This window comes from Nymphaea colorata, chromosome 1 (genome assembly GCF_008831285.2).
Source record: "Nymphaea colorata isolate Beijing-Zhang1983 chromosome 1, ASM883128v2, whole genome shotgun sequence".
NCBI lineage: Eukaryota > Viridiplantae > Streptophyta > Magnoliopsida > Nymphaeales > Nymphaeaceae > Nymphaea > Nymphaea colorata.
In genome coordinates this window covers 28,716,469-28,737,202 of record NC_045138.2, presented here as the reverse complement: position 1 = coordinate 28,737,202, position 20,734 = coordinate 28,716,469, and the positions used below count along the sequence as shown (strand labels likewise).

At 38.6% G+C, this 20,734-nt stretch overlaps 2 protein-coding genes across 5 annotated transcripts; one reads left to right on the top strand and one right to left on the bottom strand.

Annotated features, from left to right (window-relative positions):
• The first annotated feature begins 4,058 nt into the window (after nt 1-4,058).
• LOC116245716 (NADP-dependent malic enzyme) lies at nt 4,059-10,840 on the top strand. Its single transcript, XM_031617227.2, has 19 exons — nt 4,059-4,263; nt 4,600-4,910; nt 6,578-6,698; nt 6,863-6,937; nt 7,051-7,202; nt 7,388-7,493; nt 7,623-7,688; nt 7,793-7,888; nt 7,994-8,065; nt 8,168-8,251; nt 8,388-8,486; nt 8,725-8,772; nt 8,872-8,925; nt 9,050-9,238; nt 9,324-9,401; nt 9,508-9,582; nt 9,813-9,903; nt 10,047-10,175; nt 10,481-10,840. Exons 1-19 carry the CDS (start codon nt 4,237-4,239, stop codon nt 10,567-10,569), a joined length of 1,962 nt encoding a protein of 653 aa, XP_031473087.1. The 5' UTR covers nt 4,059-4,236; the 3' UTR covers nt 10,570-10,840.
• A 618-nt stretch (nt 10,841-11,458) lies between these two features.
• LOC116245717 (2-oxoglutarate-Fe(II) type oxidoreductase hxnY) lies at nt 11,459-18,537 on the bottom strand. Of its 4 annotated transcripts, none has more exons than XR_004170588.1 (12): nt 18,298-18,537; nt 18,017-18,212; nt 17,848-17,946; nt 16,782-16,833; nt 16,474-16,595; nt 16,285-16,394; nt 16,139-16,197; nt 14,748-14,804; nt 13,587-13,632; nt 12,856-12,935; nt 12,101-12,303; nt 11,459-11,694 (listed from the first exon to the last, which is right to left on the bottom strand). XR_004170588.1 is itself a non-coding variant. In XM_031617229.2 (11 exons), exons 1-11 carry the CDS (start codon nt 18,373-18,375, stop codon nt 11,604-11,606), a joined length of 981 nt encoding a protein of 326 aa, XP_031473089.1. In that variant the 5' UTR covers nt 18,376-18,535; the 3' UTR covers nt 11,459-11,603. The 4 variants fall into 4 exon arrangements, 1 of the variants encoding a protein (XP_031473089.1); XR_004170589.2 differs by having other exon boundaries at nt 12,101-12,300; nt 18,298-18,536; XR_004170590.2 differs by having other exon boundaries at nt 16,285-16,385; nt 18,298-18,536.
• Between the last annotated feature and the right edge of the window lie 2,197 nt (nt 18,538-20,734).

Below are 20,734 nucleotides of genomic sequence, written 5' to 3'. Positions count from 1 at the left end.
GGTTCAGGATCAGTTGTCTGTTTAAAAGTTAGATTTGAATCGGACTTAGAATTCAAAGACCAAATTCGGATATGGTATTTACTTTCCTTCCTTCATTTGCATCAGATTCTTAATACATTAACATCCTATAACTTGAATATGGTAAAAATTAGATATTTAACTCCAAATTTGTTCAGCTTGAAAAGACCTTAATTACTTGTCCTAAGCATTCATAAACGCTAAAACATTTGTAATTAAAAACCGAATGATTTGTATAGCCATTTTCTCATTTTTTGATTAAATAAAAGGGTTGGAGGCATATCCTCCAGCAAGGATTGATTCGGAATGGACGTGACTTCTTGGCAACTCTAATTTGATAATGAATAAGAATACCTTTCAACTTAGTGGGGCCGAAGGTTCCCCTATTATTATATAAAATATTTCCACAAAATTTGGAAAAAAGTATATTTTTAATAATATTGTTTTGTCAATGAAGAAAAAAAATGGGCATATTCCTTGGTGAACGAACTTGACAAAGCCTTGTCAAAGACACGTTTCTTCATAATTTCAAGTCATATTGATTCACACATTTCCGCCGCTATATATATATATATATATATATATACAAAAAGGAAAGAAACAGAGCAAAATACAAAGAACAGGTGTTTGAAAGAGAAGGCGAGTCGCCTGAATCCCCAAGAAGAAGAGTCTGAGAAAGTGGACCGGACTCGGTCCTGGTTGCTCTCAGGACGACAAGATAGACTCTGGTTGATCTTAGGTTCGTTCCTGACCAGAAAGGTGTTGTAAAGTCCACAAGGCTTTGAAAAATATTTTAAATGTTTGGTATTCTTTACTAAATTTTATATTTTTCAATTTCCTTTTAAAATAATGTTTTAATGTTTCGCCTAATTCACTCCAATCTCTCTCTCTCTCTCTCTATATATATATATATATATATATATGATAAATTGAAATTAGTTGGTTATTTATATGGCCAAATAATTGCTAATTTGAATGTCTTTCAAAAGAATAGCATTTATAAAAATATAATAGCAACGTACTTTTTATATGTATGCTTGCTCAACCAATTATGCTATGTCCTAAAATTATAACTAGACAAAAATCAAAACAAAAAAAATTGTTTCAGGCAGCAGAAAACAAAATAGATAAAAACAAATTTTGTCAAAACAACGTTTTGAAAAGAGTGTGAACAACAAGGGACTAGGATTCAAAAACTGGTTATAAGCATGAGGATTTTATAGAATCTGATTTCCCAAAACTTCTATATGTAAAGCGTCCTCCAAACACAACCTAAGAATTTTTTTTTTTACCCTAAAAAAGATTAGGAAACCCTTTTCTTAATATTAGGGTTTTAATGAGTATGAACCTTAGATTTCTCTTTATGAAGTTAGTGGCAAAACAAAAAAAATTGGTTGAAGGCGCACTCGTTTTTATCTGATATATATATATATATATATAAAAAGAAATTTTAAGAGAATGTTGTGTACCAACCATTGTGTGGCTCTGTCACTATGAAACGTCTCGTGTTAAGTTTGGATCTTAATATGAAACCATCAAATATCTCCTAATTGAATGAATTCAACTAAGAACTGGATCTGGATCCGACTCATTCCCAAGCCCGATGTTTACGTGCATTCTGGATCTCCACTCCAGGTTAGATGATTTGGTTTTCCGGCCGCGTTGAACTAGACATTGGATATGGACCCCATTCGGAGACTCAAATTTCCTTCGGCGTGGGGCCCACTTAACTTTCATGGGTGCGGACGCCGCTACGCGTCTTTGTAAGGATGGGTCCCACGGGCTTCAGTCGCCCGTGGGTCCCACCCCAAACATTGGACCTGAACGTCAGCAATTGGTTCTACACAATGAGGTAAATTACGGGAACGCCCACGAGTCACAGAAACGGCTTTCAACTCTCTCCAGGACCATTTTACCCAGGAGACTCCCGAAGTGGCCTACTCCAAATTAGTTAATAAACAGCTTTAATAAGTGTAATTAAATAATGAAAAACTAATAGCTCATATTGCAACAAATTTTGATTCTATTCTAAATTATTATTTTATTTTTAAGAAGCCGCAAAAGCTATTTTAATATGAAAAGTGCGTTATGTAGGTTCAAAGTAATCATTTTTTAAGCAGAAGCTATAACAATTCGACCCACTCATGAGCGATACAAAACTAAACTTATGAGGTGTTACAGAGGCATGCCGCTAAGTGTTTGATAGAAAACTTTCAATGCAATGCACGTCAATTAGTATATTATTTTCATCCTATCGGTCAGCCTGAACCCGCACCACCTCCCTATTGAGTCATAATTGCATTGGTTAAACCAGACTTGTGTTTCATAATAGAATGAACTAAAAGCCTTTGAAACTTTCTTGCATGTGTGTGTGTGTTCTTGCAACTATGTTTGTGTGTGAAAGTTGCATGCCAATCAACTTGTTCATAAAGTAGTGAAAAATTTTTGCTATAAACTAAGTAGATTCAGGTATGGATATGAACATACATGTATTATGGACATGACAATTTTAAAAAATTGTAAGTATTAGGGGTATAACAAACCGTGTGTCTATATATATGTACACACACATGTTTTGAACAGTACATTTGCAAAAATGTAATAAAAACTAAGTTAAAAACATGCTAAATCAAATAAAATCAATAATTTACATCAGTTTCGTTTTAAAAGGTACCCAAATGTATTCAAGTACTCGTTTTTACCGTGCGTGCGAACATGACGACATGGATAAGTAGACCTTACTTACCCATGTGATTTAGGCTGTCAATATAACATGTTTAGAATTTGTTACACAATAAAGAGGCTAGGAGGATCTATAAACGATTAAATTGGGGACGCAATCTGGGTTTACCTGTTGCAATTGTATAATCTACCGCATCTCTTGATCAATGAACCGGTAAGGTTTCTTCTGTCGAACTCAGCTTGCCTTCCGGGGGAGAAAAGTTAATAAAAAAAAGCAAGGATCCAAATGTTGGTCACTAAAATAATAATGTAGGACAAGATTAAATACAGAGGGTATTCCAGTCATTTCAAAGCCCTTGCGCCATCTGGGGAAGGCTCGACTGTTGCCCTCTCACGTCACCCACTCGGTAAGCATATCAAAAAATTGACAAAAGCCACTCAAAAACTTTCATGCTCCCTCTTTTTGAGAGAACATTTTATAAGAAGAACATTGTTTTCTTGATCAAACAACTAAATGTTTTTGTCTTAGAAGATATAATATGATTATGCCCAACTTTTGGTTGATGAATCTGAAAACATCTATAATTATAGTAGAACGTAGATCATGTTTGTTAACAATACATCTTCCAAGAAACATAATATTCTTCTTATACGTTTCTTATTTCTTTTCTTGTAAAGTTATTGCAATTGAAATTAAATGTATAATCCTGGCGCGACAAAGTTAGTAAACGTACCTTTAAATTTTAGATTGTAAACTTAAAGCTTAGCCTGCATAGAGTGTCACTAAAGATATTTAAATCCTCAGTGGTGATCTGGGAACTATAACAATATGTTATTGTTGCGAGCCCGTCCATTTATTGTTTTTAAGAAGCCACAACTAAGCATATGCTTTGAGCATATTTTATTTAGTTATTTATTTTCATAAAATCCATTTTATGAGGACCTCAGAAGCTTGCTGTTATTAAGTTGGGCAGCTTTCAGCAAAGTCGCCCCTTTCATTGTGCACTTCGCTTTCAAGATGCACAGCTAAAAGGGTGATCCGAAAGCCAAACCTTGCTTTTCGTGGAAAAGGGAAAATTGAGGCGAAAAAACGGCGATGAAAGTAATTAGTAAAAAATCAAGTGGATCCAGGTAAATAACTAATAACCTAAGTGGTTTGCCTGTAAACATGACCGAAGTGTAGGAGAAAGCCTACAGAGCGACCTACTGGTGCCCCTGGTCACCAACCATTCGTTTTTCTCCTAAAAATACGGACCCCCTTTTGTCCTTGACCGGAAACAATGTGGGCTTTTCGGTAGATGTGAATACCCCTTCGGACACCTATAAAGGGGAGGGGGCGGCCGGAGACCGGACTTCTTTCGTCGTTTTTTCTCACTTTTTGTCCACAACTCGCGGAGAGAGAGAGAGAGAGAGAGAGAGAGCGGGGAAGGGAGAGGAGGAGCCGTCGGTCCCGCCGGCCGCCCGCCACCGCGTCCCCCTTTTGGGAAAGGAGAGAGGCGTCGAGACGACAAGTCGACTCGACGACTCTTCTCCATCATGCTTGGCCTCGACAGAGCCCTTCAGGTAAATGCCAAAGTCTCTCTCTCTCTCTCTCTCTCTCTCTCTCTCCCTCTCATTTTCAGAAAAAAAAATCAACACAAAATGCGGTCTTCTTGTTTGACAACTAGAGAAAGAATTTTATGAATTAAAAAATCGTTTTTTCCACCCTCTCTCTCTCTCTCTCCGTATGGATGTTCCATGACGGTTCCATGACGCCTATAAATTGAATGGAGCTTCGCGCTTTCCATCTCGTGCCTGTGTGATCTTTCTTCCTGAGGACTGAGCTTCCTTTTCTTAGTCTTTCCTTCTGTGTTTGTTTTTGTTGTGAACGTGCCTTTTGGTTCTGTTTACACGTATTAGAGTTGCGTGTGCTCATCGATCGCTAGCGCGTCCTCGTCCTCGTCGGCAGCGTCCTTTTCTTCGTGCTTGTTTTCTCCTTGCTGCTTGCCGGCGAGGGAGCAGAGGCAGCGGAGGGGTTCTCTTCTGTGCAGATCGTCGGGGGTGAGGTCGTCGGAGACGATGGAGAGCACGCTTAAGGAGATCAGGGAAGGTGCTTCGGTGCTGGACATGGATGCCAGGGCGACCGTCGGTGGCGGCGTCGGGGACGTCTACGGCGAGGATCGCGCCACGGAAGACCAGCTCGTGACTCCCTGGACCGTCTCCGTCGCCAGGTGAGACGTGGAATCGATGCTCTCTCTTCCTTTTCTTTTTCTTTTCCTAGTCATTACACTGCGGAATCTGCTAATGAAGTGCTTAATTTGTTTTTTCTTTTTTTGCTGTTGCCATTGATTTTGGTGAGGAGTATGTGACGTCGAATCTCTCTAACAAGTAATGGGGTTCTCGGCAGATTTCTTTAGTCCATTTTTGGATCATTTTGGAAGTTACTTAGAAATCGCGTTCTAGTTTTTACTCTTTCCTATTTTCTATTACCTTCTCCATCTAAACCGGTGCTTCAGCGTCAGGTTTAAGCTCTTTTGAATATGATTTTATGATCTCATCTTACAGATGTGTTTCTTGACTGAGAAGCATTGCCAGAGCAGTTATTTTTTCGCGCTGATTTGGCTGAAGTTCCTTCATTCTCAGATACATGGGGATCTGGCAAGCTCTTCAGGGAAAGAAGAAAAAAAATGCCTTATTTTTTTCTCAAATTTACTGGTTTGCTTGGTATCTGGGGGTTTGATCTTATAAGTATTTGTAGAAACGTGAGCTCGGCCTTGTTTAGTCGGAAAAAATTTTCTCTGAAGGATGTCTGCAAATTTTTTGAAACGTGAAAGCTTAAGCAATTTCTTGGTCGAAGTTCCCAAGGCTTTAAAGCGTCCCTTTGGGCGCTCTTTTCAGAAATCGATTTGCCTGTTAAATGAAGTTTTAGCGTCTCTCTCTCGTTTCCGAATTTGGTATACCTTTAGAGCATATTTTATCTTTTATAGAATCTTAGCCAAGGAGCGGGAAGCAATTCTCCTTATTTTGTTTCCCTTTCGGGGTCCAGGATGGCCAGGACCGACTTGTTTTATACCTTGATCTTCAGCTTTCGGTTGGTTGGCTAAATTAATTTACTTTTATTGGGAACTCACTGAATACTTTCATGTGGTACGCTAGTCCCTGTGTTTGCAAAGCAAAGTAATTCTAAATATTGTTATTATATTTTTGAGCGTAACCTTGATTCCGTTGACTAGCTGAGGCTTTTTTTTTTTGCCCGAGCAATTACTTTGCCTGGTCTTCTTATGTTATGTTAGTACTTGAGGTCAGAAGCTAATTAATTTACAACTTGTGCAACATCATCTTGGGACTGAAAGGAATCTCATCTAAAAGGATTTTGTGGTTTTTTTTGCTTTGTCTCTACGTATCCATGAAATGGCGACCATTAGTTAGCTATCCGATAACTCTTTTGACATTGTTTTCTCTGGTCTTCGGCTGCAATTTGCACATGGATCCTGTTAAAAGATTTATAGTTTTGGTCTGAATTAAACCAAACACTAACCAGCTTCAATACTAAATTGGTATGAGTTGAATGATGTCAAGGTCCTTCCCTACTTTTCTCTTGTCAATTACTTGCTAACTGTGACCTGTGACAACCATAGCTTGTGTCACTTGGTTTTGATCTGAATTAGTCCATGTTTCAACAACTATTAAATGAGTTAATTAGCAGTGCATTATGGAGATTGGTTTATGTAATCATGTTGAATCTTAACTGAAACTATTCATCAGTTTATGTTGAACAGTCACTTGATTATTTTCTCTGTAGTTGGATCAGGGGGTACTAGGGCAAATTTGGTATGTTTAGGAATATTTTATTCATTATTACATCATTTTCTCATACACGTTTTCTTATGTTCGCCAGTGGCTACTCTCTGTTGAGAGATCCCAAATACAACAAAGGGCTTGCTTTTTCTGCGAAAGAGAGAGATGCACACTATTTGCGAGGGCTTCTGCCCCCAGCTTGTCTCACCCAGGAGCTTCAGGTGCGTTATTCCTGCATCTTTGATAATATCTTCAATTAATACACAGTGGTCTAATTCTCAGTAATTGGTCGGACAACAAGAAGCAGTGTCACAGTGCCTAGTTGGCTTGTTCATTTCCAGGTTGATATTAGCTGCATTCTCTTACTCTAAGCTGTTTCTTACAGGAGAAGAAACTGATGCAAAACCTTCGTCAATATCAAGTTCCACTGCAAAGATACATGGCTTTGATGGAGCTTCAGGTATTACATCTGTGCCTATTGAGCATAACAGGAACTTGTGCATTTTGAGATAGAATTTTGGGTTGTCCCATCATCAGCCGTTTTCCAATTCAGCACCTTTGAATAATGAACAGGAGAGGAATGAAAGGCTATTCTACAAGCTTATGATAGATAATGTTGAAGAGTTGCTCCCAATTGTTTACACTCCCACAGTAGGTGAAGCTTGCCAAAAGTATGGAACCATCTTCAGGCGTCCACAGGGTCTTTACATAAGCTTGAATGAGAAGTATGACGTTCCATCTTTCTTTTTCTGGCAGTGTCCATTACTGTTGATTTTGGAAATTTTTTTATCTGGTTTTCTTCTCATTGCTATTTTGTTTCACGTCATCATCATCCCTTTGCTTTTTTTTTTTTCCACTCATTATTGAGAACTTGAGTCCATCAGCTCATGAAATGATATCAATTTTGCAGGGGAAAAATTCTTGAGGTGCTGAAAAACTGGCCTGAGAAAGGCATTCAGGTCATTGTTGTTACTGATGGTGAGCGTATTCTGGGGCTTGGTGATCTTGGTTGCCAGGTAATTCGTTCATCTTTGATCATCAGTAAACAATCTTGCAATATCTTTTGACAATATCACTTGTGATACATTTCTTAACATTTCTTTCTATTGTTCTTATTTTACTGGTTGTCTTTCAAAACTATGCAGGGAATGGGAATCCCCGTTGGGAAATTGTCTCTATATACTGCACTTGGAGGAATTCGTCCATCTGCTGTAAGCGTCCCAAATACATATATACTTTTTAATGGATTCAGTAAATCATTCATCCAAGTTTTTCTTTTAGAGATTGAAAATAAAGTCTCTGCTGTTATTTGCAGTGCTTGCCTATTACGATAGATGTAGGAACTAACAATGAGAAGCTGCTTAATGATGAGTTTTACATTGGTCTCCGTCAAAGGAGAGCAACTGGGCAGGTTCTCTCTCTCTCTCTCTCTCTCCCCCCCCTCTCTCTCTCTCTCTCTGTGTGTCTCTGTCTCTGTCTCTGTTTCTGTCTGTCTCTCACTTTGTCAAGCTTACAGGAGTACTCTGAGCTTTTGCATGAGTTCATGTCTGCTGTTAAGCAGAACTATGGGGAGAAAGTTCTCATACAGGTTAGCATCTTGTGTACTCCTTGTTCTTAAGTGCCCTGCCCATGTTAAGTGATTATTTCTTGTTAACTTTGTGTCTTATGAACCGTCTTTTACATTTTTCAGTTTGAAGACTTTGCCAATCACAATGCATTTGAGTTGCTTGCAAAGTATGGGACTACACATCTCGTCTTCAATGATGATATACAGGTAAAGTTATACTACTGTAGTATATGTCTTTCTTCTGCTTTTTTCTTTTCAAATTTTTGTAATGTATATGTGTTCTACTAAACTTCATTGCCTTCTTCTTCTTCTTTTCTGATTATCTGTTGTGTAATTTTTGCAGGGAACTGCTTCTGTGGTTCTTGCTGGGCTTATTGCGGCACTAAAATTAGTCGGTGGATCCCTAGCTGAGCACACTTTTCTCTTCCTTGGTGCTGGTGAGGTAAGTTGAAAATCAAATTTATATCCAATGCCATTTCCATTAATATATAGTTCATATCAAATGGTGATAGGAAAGTGTCTATGTTTCTTTTGCTCTTTGTTGCCTTCCATGTGACGAACTGGATACTATTAAGTCTTTTTATCAATAGTTGCATCTGTAACTTCACGAACTATAATGGAAAAATACTTTGCTGACATGTGTCATTTTATCTTATCAACTTTGTTTTTATCACTTGCAGGCTGGGACTGGCATTGCAGAGCTGATTGCTCTTGAGATGTCAAGACAGGTATCCTTTATCCTCATGTTTAGCGGTCCAACTGATCCTCTGATAATTACCGAGTTTTGAATTTTGAAGTCTAAAATCACATGTCGGATTCTCTTTCAGACCAAAGCTCCATTGGAAGAATGCAGAAAGAGAATATGGCTTGTGGACTCAAAGGTGACGTGGGATTAACTTTTGCTTAGCCTTCTGCCTTGTGTTTGAACTACCATCTAATTTTGGCAGTTTAATTTGTTATTTTGATTGATATGGTCTATTCAAATGTTTTCTTTCCATACTTCAGGGACTTATCGTGAACTCTCGCAAGGAGTCACTTCAACACTTCAAGAAGCCATGGGCTCATGAACATGAACCGGTGAAGACTCTACTGGAAGCTGTTAAGGCCATCAAGCCAACTGTGTTGATTGGATCATCAGGTGTGGGACAAACTTTTACGCAAGAAGTGGTGGAAGCCATGTCTTCCTTCAACGAGGTATCCTTCAAACCATGACATAGCATGTACTTGGTTAATTTTTCTTGGTCAAAGATTGACCAGAAGTTGTAACTTATATTTGCAGAAACCCCTTATCCTAGCTCTGTCAAATCCAACTTCACAATCTGAATGTAACGCGGAGCAAGCATATAAGTGGAGCCAAGTAGGCATCTTACTTTTGTGAATGGTGATATTGGCACTTATTGGCATGAAGATAACATCATTCTTGATGATTCATTGTGCTCTTTCTTTCCTTCTTTTCTTTTCAGGGTCGTGCTATTTTTGCAAGTGGTAGTCCCTTTGATCCTGTGGAAGTTAATGGGGAAATGCGAATCACTGGTCAGGTATATAGCTTGTAACTTTCTTCGAGGCACACCCAAAGCTGCAAGAGGATGCATTTCCTCTCTATTTATGTATATTTTTATGCCTTTTTCACCATAACTTGCTTGCTTTTAGTTACATTTAGTTCAGAAAACGGAAAGAAACAGAGGACTACTAGGACATGCAAGCACGCAGCCATGCGACTGTTTTCCTGTATAATTTATTCTGCTGTTTATCTTTGTGGTGCTCTCAGGCAAACAATGCTTATATCTTCCCCGGTTTTGGTTTGGGTCTGGTGATCTCTGGAGCAATCCGTGTGCATGACGACATGTTACTTGCTGCCTGTAAGCGCTGAACTAAATTTTCTATATAAATAACAAATATAAAATGGGCATAACTTAATTTTCCTTTTTCTTTTTGAATTTTATTAGCAAGTTTGCTAAATGTGGTCAAGGTCTTACTGACTGTAAACATCTGGTTTCAACAGCGGAAGCTTTGGCTAAGCAGGTAAGGCAGGAGGATCTTGACAGTGGGACGATATACCCATCATTCTCCAACATCAGGAAGATATCTGCACATATTGCTGCCAATGTTGCAGCCAAGGCATATGAACTCGGTAAGTCGGATACTTGTCAGAGAGGCTCACTGTTGACGAACCCCATGCTCCCAATCCTCTAGATTATTTGTTCTAGGGCCACACGTAGATCAGATCCTGATCATCATACCCAAAATAAGCACCACCATCGGTGATGCTAAATAGAGAACTGGGCGTTATTTCTCTCATCCATTTAGAGATAACTGATTTTATATTCCACAAAAGTCTCGTCATCTCTGTTGTAGTTAATCATCGTCTCAGAGAGATAGAGAGAGAGAGAGAGAGATCATAAACATCATCTGATATATTTGGCTTGTGATAAACAGGGCTGGCGACTCGTCTCCCGCGACCTGCGGACCTTGTAGCTTATGCAGAGAGCTGCATGTACAGCCCCGTGTACCGCAACTTCCGATAAGCGAAACAAGAAGAGGGTCTCATCCAAATGGGCTGGGAAAGGATAACTGTTTGGTTTTGTAGTACGAAGGGCGTTTATTTAAGCGTGTACTTTGAGCAGTTCAGAGGACAAGTGTTTTTTTTTTTCTCTTTCTTCAGGTTAAGACTCGGGAGCGGTAGGCTTCGGGTCTTTTAGGTTTGCGTTGGACCGGTGTCTGTTGGAGTTGGAGGGAAGAATAATGTACGGTATACCTTTTGTTTATCAAAAAATAATACTAAAGTTTCCTATTGCACATCAAAGAGAGCATATTTCGTCCAATTTTTTAGCTGTTTCACATTTATCTAGTTGAGACTGAGCTTTCCTTCGAGCCTTGATTATTGATCTAGAATTCCCTCCGAGCCTTCAGGTGGCTGATTTAGAATTTTCAACTTCTTTTCACCACCTGAAACAAGGTTTTCTTGGGGTAAGCTGAGTTCAATGAAGGAAATGCAAAGCGCATTACTTGACTCTCTCACAAGCAAAAATCGATTCGACTCGACAAGTTCTCCTGGTGAACAAGGCGCCGGCCATACGAACCAAGTTGAAGAGCATTCCAAGGTTGGTAAGAAATCTTCAATGGTCAGCCTAATGCTTCAGTCCCCGTCTAGAAGGAAGCCCAGCAAGCCCTTCTCTCAATACATGCATTTGCAGAGTTGTTCAGACTGCACCAGGCCATGCACTTCATTTTCTTTAAAAAAGAAAACGCTAGGATAGATTTAATATTACCTGTCCAAGGCCTCAAACAATCACCTCTAGCTGGGTTAACTAAGAGCGAAATGTGGAATTGGATCGATAACCAAAAAAAAGAAAAAAGAAAAGGTTAACGAACCATTCAATTTTAGGACAACACATTCAGGCGTGCGAGCAGAAATTGGTGGAAGTAAGATTTATTAAACTATGCACGTACGTATACGAATAAACTTAGCCGTTTGCCAAGCAGAGCTTATTTCAGTACATCCATGTATACAACTGCAAGAAAAAAGGTCCACGACAAGAGCGCCTCGAATCAAGACCAACTACACTCCATTTCCACTGTAGACACTTAGATCGGCATGAGTCTCCTTGTACCGCTGAGACAGGTATGCACTGCATGTGACGGGAGGGAACCTGATAAAGAGAAACCACTGTAAACAAGCCAAAGATCCAGAAGAGTGATGGAAAATATTCCAACCAAGAGCAGTCATAGCAGATCACGTTAAATGTGCAGAAGAAGAAGCAAGGAAGGAACTTCATTCCAATTGGCAACCGTGAATGACCTAACCTGGTGGACATTATGAGTGATAATCCACACATTTAAGAAAGGAGTAGACCTGATTAGCAAAGGGACGCAACAGGTTTGCAGGTTTTCTTTTTTGTGTTCTTTCTTTCAAAAGCACATATAACCGAAGGATCACTTGGAAGCAACGTGGGCAAACTGATTATCTAGGAAAATGCACATTTCAAGGTTTACGACTGCTTCTCAAACAATGATTTGATAATTTTAGAAGCTAGATCTATTAAACTATGCACGTACGTATACGAATAAACTTAGCCGTTTGCCAAGCAGCGCTTATTTCAGTACATCCATGTATATAACTGCAGGAAAAAAGGTCCACGACAAGAGCGCCTCGAATCAAGACCAACTACACTCGATTTTCACTGTGGACACTTAGATCGGCATAAGTCTCCTTGTACCGCTGAGACAGGTATGCACTGCATGTGACAGGAGGGAACCTGCTAAAGAGAAACCACTGTAAACAAGCCAAAGATCCAGAAGACTGATGGACAATATTCCAACCAAGAGCAGTCATAGCAAATCACGTTAAATGTGCAGAAGAAGAAGCAAGGAAGGAACTTCATTCCAATTGGCAACCGTGAATGACCTAACCTGAACATTATGAGTGATGATCCACACATTTAAGAAAGGAGTAGACCTGACTAGCAAAGGGATGCAACAGTTTGCAAGTTTTCTTTTGTGTTCTTTCTTTCAACAAGCACATATAACCGAAGAATCACTTGGAAGCAACGTGGGCATAACTGATTATCTAGAAAAATGCACATTTTTATGAATAAGACAAATATTTCAAGGTTTACTACTGCTTCTCAAACAATGATTTGATAATTTTAGATTAGAAACTTCTTTGCATTATCAACTACTAGTTCATGCAAATGCATGAGAGAGAAAGAAAGAGAAGGAGAGCAGATAATTGATGAAATAGGCCATACATGGAGACAGCCATGATTATCTGCATAATGAAATGCTTGGTTTGGAAAAGATCAGAGACATACTTTGGGGGGTTGGCTGCTGACTTGCACGTCGGTAGGCACTCCACAACACATTCATGGTTTGGCTCCACAAAAAAAGCTACCTGTCAAAATAATCCAATTTGTGAATGTTATTTCTCTTATATATTTAGAAGTGCTTTTCAAGAAATGTTTCTTCAAGAAACCATCTCGTACATATTACCAAAGCCACAAATAATTGTAGAACAAATAGCATTCATCTTAATTCCTAAAGCTACATCCATATGGAATTAAGAATGATGAGCTTTCTACCTGGCTCCAAGATGACATTATTGCGAGAATTTTCTTGTCTAAATGACTACGTTACATATACTATTTCTGATACGACAGCTACTTTGATGCTTTAAATGGATTCAGAATATAAAATGAACCCCGCCTGTTACTCATTAACCGGGAGATTTTAACCAAATTTTTCAACCTGTCAAGCACATCATAGTAGCTGCAAACTTTTCCCAGCAAAAGTGTAGATTCCACGGGAGGAAAAAAGCAAGGGAATCATGGACCACACCAATTGGTTAAATTCCTCTTACATGCTTACCAAGGGACTAGCAGTCCAAAGTGGGCATTGGGAGCATTTGCATGAAGAAGCAATTGATGACATAGTCTTGAACAGCGAGTCACTTAAATCAAACTAAGCTTTCTGAGAAGACTTCTATTGAACAAACAGAATTATTTAGCTACAGTCAAATAAACTGCAGAAAGAAATGTCATCTTACAGAATAGCGCTCCTGACCATTAACTATCACCCGGTGCAATGTTGATCTGCAAAAAGGAAAGGAAAATATGAGAAGATCTTTCAGTCCTAATACCAAATTTGATTAAACTGCAGGGCTTGAAAACTGAGTGGTAGTTAATGGAAAGCTCTCCTTTCAATAGAGTCTCTAGAAAAGATCAGTGGAGGTGCAAATCAGCAGGGCAAGCCAATTCTCCTACTCATTCAAGAAGACAACATTCAATTTGTCTGTCTAGGCATAACGTTCTAGGACCATTTTCTGAATAGGGAAAGTAGCTAACTGCAGGTTAGCAGGACCAAACCACAGTCTTGAATAACTTGACACAAGCATGGTTGACCTACCATTAGACTGACTGCTGGTCCAGCTTAGAATCATGCCAAGCTGATCCTGTCTAAAGTTTTTTAAGTCAATGTATGAAACCAAGGTAGGCCTATCTCCTGCCTTGTTCCAGCATGTTTATGGATTTGGTAAACAGCACAATGTTGACTATGTACCAGAGAACCATCCTTGCATTAAGTTGCAACTATCTATCTTAATCCAAGAAACAGAGCAGTTATAGGAAATTCACAAGAATATCGAAATCCACATGGAAAGTTGCACTGATATGGTTAACCTTTTAGAAAGTTTTCTTTGAATATATCAAACAAATGTATAAGGAATACATGATGTTGACTGCCAAAGATACTCAAGGAAAATAAACAAATAAAACCACCACAAGAAGGCCATGCAGTTTCAATCCTCCATCATAATCCCCAATGTTTCACATCTGTTTCTTGTAAAAAACTGAGATCGAGTATCCTTGGTGTTCATTTTCTTTTGTACTATATTATCTTTTAGATTAGATGTGAGCAACACAGTCAGGGTTGTCAAAAACAGAAGTTATCCTACTCAAGAACAAGGGACTTCAAATAGTCTTGGTTGTATGGCAGATCTTATCATCAACGTTAAAGATAGTTGCCACTTCTAATCTACCATGAAGTAATGACATGCTTTTTGCAACAAAGTGAGGCATAACTCTTGGACAGGTAATTATCCAACTTGTCTCCCCCTAAACTAGGTACCAGATAAGAGGATGCCTCATTTTAAGATGTAAGAGGGAAAAAAAAAACATCATGCCTTTGTTTGCATACTTCGGAGGAATACCTGAAGATACAATTGCTCCACCGCTCAAGCATGTCACCGAGGTTTACAATAAACGCCCTGATAATTTCACAAGATCAGACTGGATTTCACACAGAATATAAGTCAATACTGAATGTGAACATTATCAGTCAATTCTATAAACAGACTGGTGCAGTCAACTCCATTGAAAAAATAAAAATAGATCAAGTAACAAAAGAAACCATGTTCCCTAACAGCAGCTATTGTAACAACCCAGTCCAATACACTCCCTAGTGTCTGGTCTGACCGATTCCAACCTGTTCGATAGCTGCCTTAGAATTGTGCATAAAAAAGACCATAAACCAGGATAACCAATAGTAAGACATGGGTATATCTCCTAAAGATTTATAAAAATAACTGATAGTATGACATGGGTATATTTCCTAAAGATTTCTAAAAACGTTCAATATAGGATTATTTTAAAGTCTTCCTCACATGTAAGGGGTGTCATAATCCATCTCCCTTGAGGCATGCATCTGCACGTGCAAGACCTCATATTTGAGCAAAACCTGATTCTGCCACAAATTCTATTGACCTCACCCGAGTGCCTGATGTAGCAGATCCAAAGATTCCAAACCCTTCCCATAGCTGATTCCAGCTCATACCGGAAAAGGCTATGAACATGGCCATTGATAGTATAACACACAGGTATATAAACCGTTGAAGATTTCTCGCTGTCTTACTTTTAGGTCATCCTCACACATATGATGTGTGACAGAGACAATTCATATTAATGCCTTAACAAGTAGGACAGAATTTTAAATTTGCATAAATAAAATGAATAAGGCCTAAAAGAAAACTGATGGCCATGCAGCATGTTTTATGTTTGAAAGTTGAACCCATGACCAAAATTTTCTGTAGAAATGTTGATAAAAGAAGCACAAATCGGCTGATTTCTTGCTTGTTGCTATCTTGGAAAACACAAAGAGGAAAAAAAAGAGTATGTCTCACATGCGCTCAAAGTTATCATGCCACTTTTAATTGCAATCCAAACTATGTTTCAGCTTGGTTCTCTTTTGACACTGTAATTGATAATGATAGAGCACTTAATTCAAAGTTTCAGGATCTGAGAGACTGAGAGAGAGAGAGAGAGAGAGTTGTTGTCCCACATGTTGTATGCATATTAGGCCTTGCACAAGTTTGAATATGATAGTTCATCATGATATGGTCGTCTTTTCTATGGTAGGGTGGTAGAATTGCATCCCAATGTACATATTCTCACCAGCAAATAATACTGTCAAGCTATGCGTGCCAAAACCAATGCATCAACAGCATGCCACTACAAGAATGGTCAGCAACCAACACACATCCACAAAACTTTCTAATTTCTATAGCCGTATTAGTATCTACAACTTCCATAACAGTGTGCTCACCCCTTCATTGGAGGCACATATTCCCAAACCTGAGTTTGTGCATCCTTATCTTTGCATATCTGGCACAGACCAAAAGTGTAAGAAGCTAGCATCAACAACGAGAAGTAAATCAGTCCAACTGGAAACTAAAATCAAGCATATCTTACTTGGAGACCCAATACTTCATCTGTTAACAAAAGTGTGATCAAACCATAATCAGAATGTGCTCCAGCTCCATATATTCCCTTTTCTGGATTAGATACTTCATCTGGAAACACTGAAAAGGCTGATCATGGTGATTCATATACATACAGGAAAAAACACAATGAAGTTATGATGTTCAAATTGCTAAACACCTGAATAATGTATAAGTCGCAAAGTTGCAATGGGTTCTCCAAGAATTTCTGGCTTGATAAAGAACTCAGCATTGAGATCAAGAGCCAGAGCAATAATCTTAGAAATTGACTTAACCACCTCACTGAAGGCAAAAAGGAAATCTACATGAGATACATATGATTGAAGCAAGCAAATAAAATTGTCAAAGATAAGTTCAGTGGTTGGGAAGTGCAGAAAAACTTGTTTCTGAGGACACAATTAAGATAAGAGGAAAGGACAAGTGAATATCAAATACAGGTCTATAACATGTGAGGGTGAGAATTTTTACAGTGCCTCTTCATGATACTTAAGCATGGTGTCTCTCCAGCCTGGCAGTACATCTTCAGACAATATAATCCAAGTCAGTAAGTTATCCTCATAAACCCGACATATGTTACTTCGTACATGTCAACAAAGATGTGAAAGTTGAACACGTTAAATGAAGAGAATTTGAGAAGAAAACACAACATAGCTTAAATAGAAAAAGGTCCAATCCAATTTAACATCGAGAACTACAACCCATCTCATCCTCGTCCAAGATGAAATGTGAACATTTCCTACTTGTTGATTATAGTGTAACATATATTTGGCAGATTATTGGATGTCTTGGAACTTGTGGGGAGATCTATGGCGTGAGTATAAAGCAACCATTCTTATGAAAATAAGTACAAGGGCTGCAGAGACAACTATGAGACAGCCCTCAGACTTGCTCATATTCCCTAAGAATTTAGCCAGTACTTTATTCTGGGAGCCCACAGGAGGAAACTGAAAAAACCAATCTCCTGTCCTTTTCAGAACGTGGTCAGATTCGGAAGCATGATCTATCACTTGAAAGTCTGACCACTTAATCAATGGACCAAGTGAGTAGCGCCCTTTCGAATTTCTACCTGCTACTTGAAAAGCTCAGTTTGGAATACCTCTACTTTATAACGTCTTCATTAGCGGGTCCCACCATTAGAGTCTGCTTTTCTAACTCTCTCATAAAGCAAGGGGGGAAGGACTAGTAGGTCGTACATGATTGCAGATGGAGCATATAACTATCTGTACTTTCACAGGCAATGAAATCTGTACTTTCACAGGCAATGAAAAGTATGAGGCGGGAAAATACTAAATTGCTACCTGGACAACGAATATATCCATCTCAGTTGTGTCAAGAAGGAGAAGGTGAAAGTTCTATTTGAAAAGAAGCAGAAGACAGGGTAAAGATTCTCTATTAAATTAAACTAGCCAGGTTCAAATTCAATCTAGACCTCACTTAGTTAACGGGACTTGAGACTGCAACAAAGAAACTGAAACCCATCGACTGTCAAAAACTCAACGAACTATGCAGTAAATCTCCTACGTCTATGGATTACCTGAAGAAGGCCAACGGTTTGAGCCAAAGAATGGCTTCTGGGAACGGGGGTCGTCCTCGGGAACCTCGACGCCGATGTAGTAGCCCTCCTTGCAATCCCCTATTGAACCAAACCCCACATAAGAAAACTTGAAATCATGTGAATCACCGATGGGTTGGGGGGAAACCACCATGAACTTGATTGTCAGGGTCGAGAGTCTCATCCAAGATAGGAGTGTAACCCTTGTGCTTCTTATTCCTCAAGAGCTTCATCTTCTCCTTAAGTGGGAGGTCGAAGAACCTCTTGCTCTGGGCGAGGACCTCGTCCACCAGCTCCTGGCTGATCCCGTGGTTCACCACGTAGAAGAACCCCGAGTCCTCGCATGCCTGCGCCAAATAATCATATCACAAAAAAGATACGAGAAAAAAGAAGATGGCATCTCAGAGAGAGACAGAGAGAAGTAGAGAGCACCTGTTTCAGAAGAGAGACGGATTTATGAATGTCTGGTTCGGAAAGGTCGATGCAATTCAAGCACGCTGAGTTGGACATGGAGAGAGAGAGAGGACGTGCTCTCTGTGATGCCAAAGAGAGAGAGAATGCAACGGACGCTGGCGTGAGAAGCTCACAACATCTCCTGGAAATTTATTTCATTGCACAGGCATGGCTTCTTCTAGACCATTAGCTCCCAATCACTGCCATAGCACAATCATGAAGCGCCAAATATACGAGCCAAAAAGGGCAATATTAAGTTATTAATTGGCAATATTATGTTCACAAAGGTAAATTTTTTAACACTGTTTTATAAACATGGAGCAAAGCCGGCCTGGCCTGCAAATTTTTTTTTATGTTTTATTTAAAAATATGATGAGACAGTAAAAGTCTGATTTTAATACGGCTCACGCTGTTAAGCTTCGAATGACAAATTTTATAACAACAACTTCCTAAAACCGAGGCGTAACAAGGCTCAATATTCATCATTTTATGAGTGCATATAAAATGATGAATATTCAGCCTTCATGATGCCTGTGACAAGGTGCCAGCTTTCTCCTATCGTAAAAATGGAGAAAACAAAAATGGAGAGGGAAGCCCCTCTAGCCTCTAGGCAAAGGTTGTCCATAGCTTCTATTCAAATAGTGTTCCGGATAAGATTGGGACGAAAGAACAGGGACAATCAATAATAACTGGAGATATATATATATATATATATATATATAAAAGAAATGAAATCAGCTGGCTACATTTTTTTTATTTTGTGCCGTTCAAAATTATTGTAAAAAGTGCATTTGTGACTGTCAACTAATAGGCGACGGTTCTTAGCAACAGAATGTAACTGAAGTAATTTTTTGTGATACAAAATAAAATAAAAAAAAAAACATTTAATCATAAAAGTAACCAGTTGATTTCAATATGTATAAGCAAGAGTTGAAATTCTCCAGCGATCTTGAGCTCCAACCAATCAGAGACGCTCGATGTACTTATAAGTTTCATAAATGTGTTGAATGGTGAATCTAGCTATTCAGGGTCATTCAGCTCACTCGTAAAGATTGTTTTGATTCGTTATAATAAATAGTTTAGAGACAAGCGAGAAAAAAATTTGATCATTTTTAGTTTATACTTTTTTCTTCTTGTTTTTTTTCCACCCTTCTATCATGATAAATCAGCTGAATGTCTCATTTACTCTGTATATAATACATCATTTTGGTTGATTACACCCAGTTTTCTAGCCTATTAATAGCACTCAATGACTTATGTTTTGGAAAAAAAAAAAAAACAACTATTAGACAACACAAATAGGTTTTTTGGCTATGAAATGCTAAAAAGGTAGATAGTAGGCTCTCAAATCCCAACTTGATAAGAATTATCTAAGGCGCCGACTTCAAGGTATTAGATGGTGGATAATAAATTGTAAATATAGAAGTCAAGCTGTTTTCCTAATTATCCAAAATGCGCTTCCAAAGTATACAAGACCTTAATATGTCTAACTTGGATTAATTTCTTGTGTTTCTAAACAAAAATATATAAAATAATTTCACTATATAAATTCAAATTAGTTGTATGGTAATTATAGAGAAACAAACTTGATATTGTGAGGGCTCTCGCTCGTTTCACTTCACTTCTCAGCAGGAGGCGCAAGTGGCCTCATGACTTTGTTTGAATACACTTTTTGGTTAATAACAAAAGCCGGCCTACCTCCATGCGGGTTGAGTTAAAGAGTCAGATACAAATAAAATTTCAACAACGAATGGATTTCTAGACTCCCACATGAAAACAAACTTTTGTCCAAATTTGCAATTTGGATAACTCCGATTTCACTTCTTTCATTTCGCAAGAGCGCCACGACGATTGGTAAAGTTGGTGCATGATGGGGCAGTGCCAAAATAAATGTTCAATTTGCTCGAGTTGAGTTCAAAATGTATGACTGAAATTTTAAGAGTTTGAGTTCAAGCTGTGAGAACTGGATTCATTTCAACTCATCTCGGTTTGACTATGAGTGAATAGTTAAACAAATAGCAACTAAACAAGTAAAAGAAACAAGATAGACTTAACAAAAACGATTTAAATGAGTTAAGCAAGTTGAGCTCGTATAGTGGAGTCGATATCGAGTTTGATGCTGTATTGTCAAATCGAGATCGAACTCAGAGTCTATTCTGTGGAGCTCAACTCGAGTTCGAGCCGAGTTTGAGCTCAAGTTTTTTGAGTCGAGTTGCATGCAACCCTAACTCAGAGGAGAGGAAGCAAGGGGAAGGAGAGAGAGATGTAAAAGGAATCCCGCCAAATTCCTTTTGTTTTTGGGTTCTTTACCAGTTTCTTGTTCCTTAATACATGCACGTAAGACTTTATATTTAAGAAAGACTTGGTGATGACGACGATGATGTATCGACGTTCAGGAAAATGCAAATAAAGAAAA

Coding starts and splice junctions, on each gene's coding strand:
- LOC116245716 (XM_031617227.2), top strand. CDS start 4,237: ATGCTTGGCCTCGACAGAGCCCTTCAG. Junction 4,264..4,599: donor GCCTCGACAGAGCCCTTCAG/GTAAATGCCAAA, acceptor TACACGTATTAG/AGTTGCGTGTGCTCATCGAT. Junction 9,402..9,507: donor AAGCATATAAGTGGAGCCAA/GTAGGCATCTTA, acceptor TTTTCTTTTCAG/GGTCGTGCTATTTTTGCAAG.
- LOC116245717 (XM_031617229.2), bottom strand. CDS start 18,375: ATGTCCAACTCAGCGTGCTTGAATTGCATCGACCTTTCCGAACCAGAC. Junction 16,386..16,473: donor GCGACTTATACATTATTCAG/GTGTTTAGCAAT, acceptor CAGTGTTTCCAG/ATGAAGTATCTAATCCAGAA. Junction 16,198..16,284: donor ATGAAGTATTGGGTCTCCAA/GTAAGATATGCT, acceptor GGTCTGTGCCAG/ATATGCAAAGATAAGGATGC.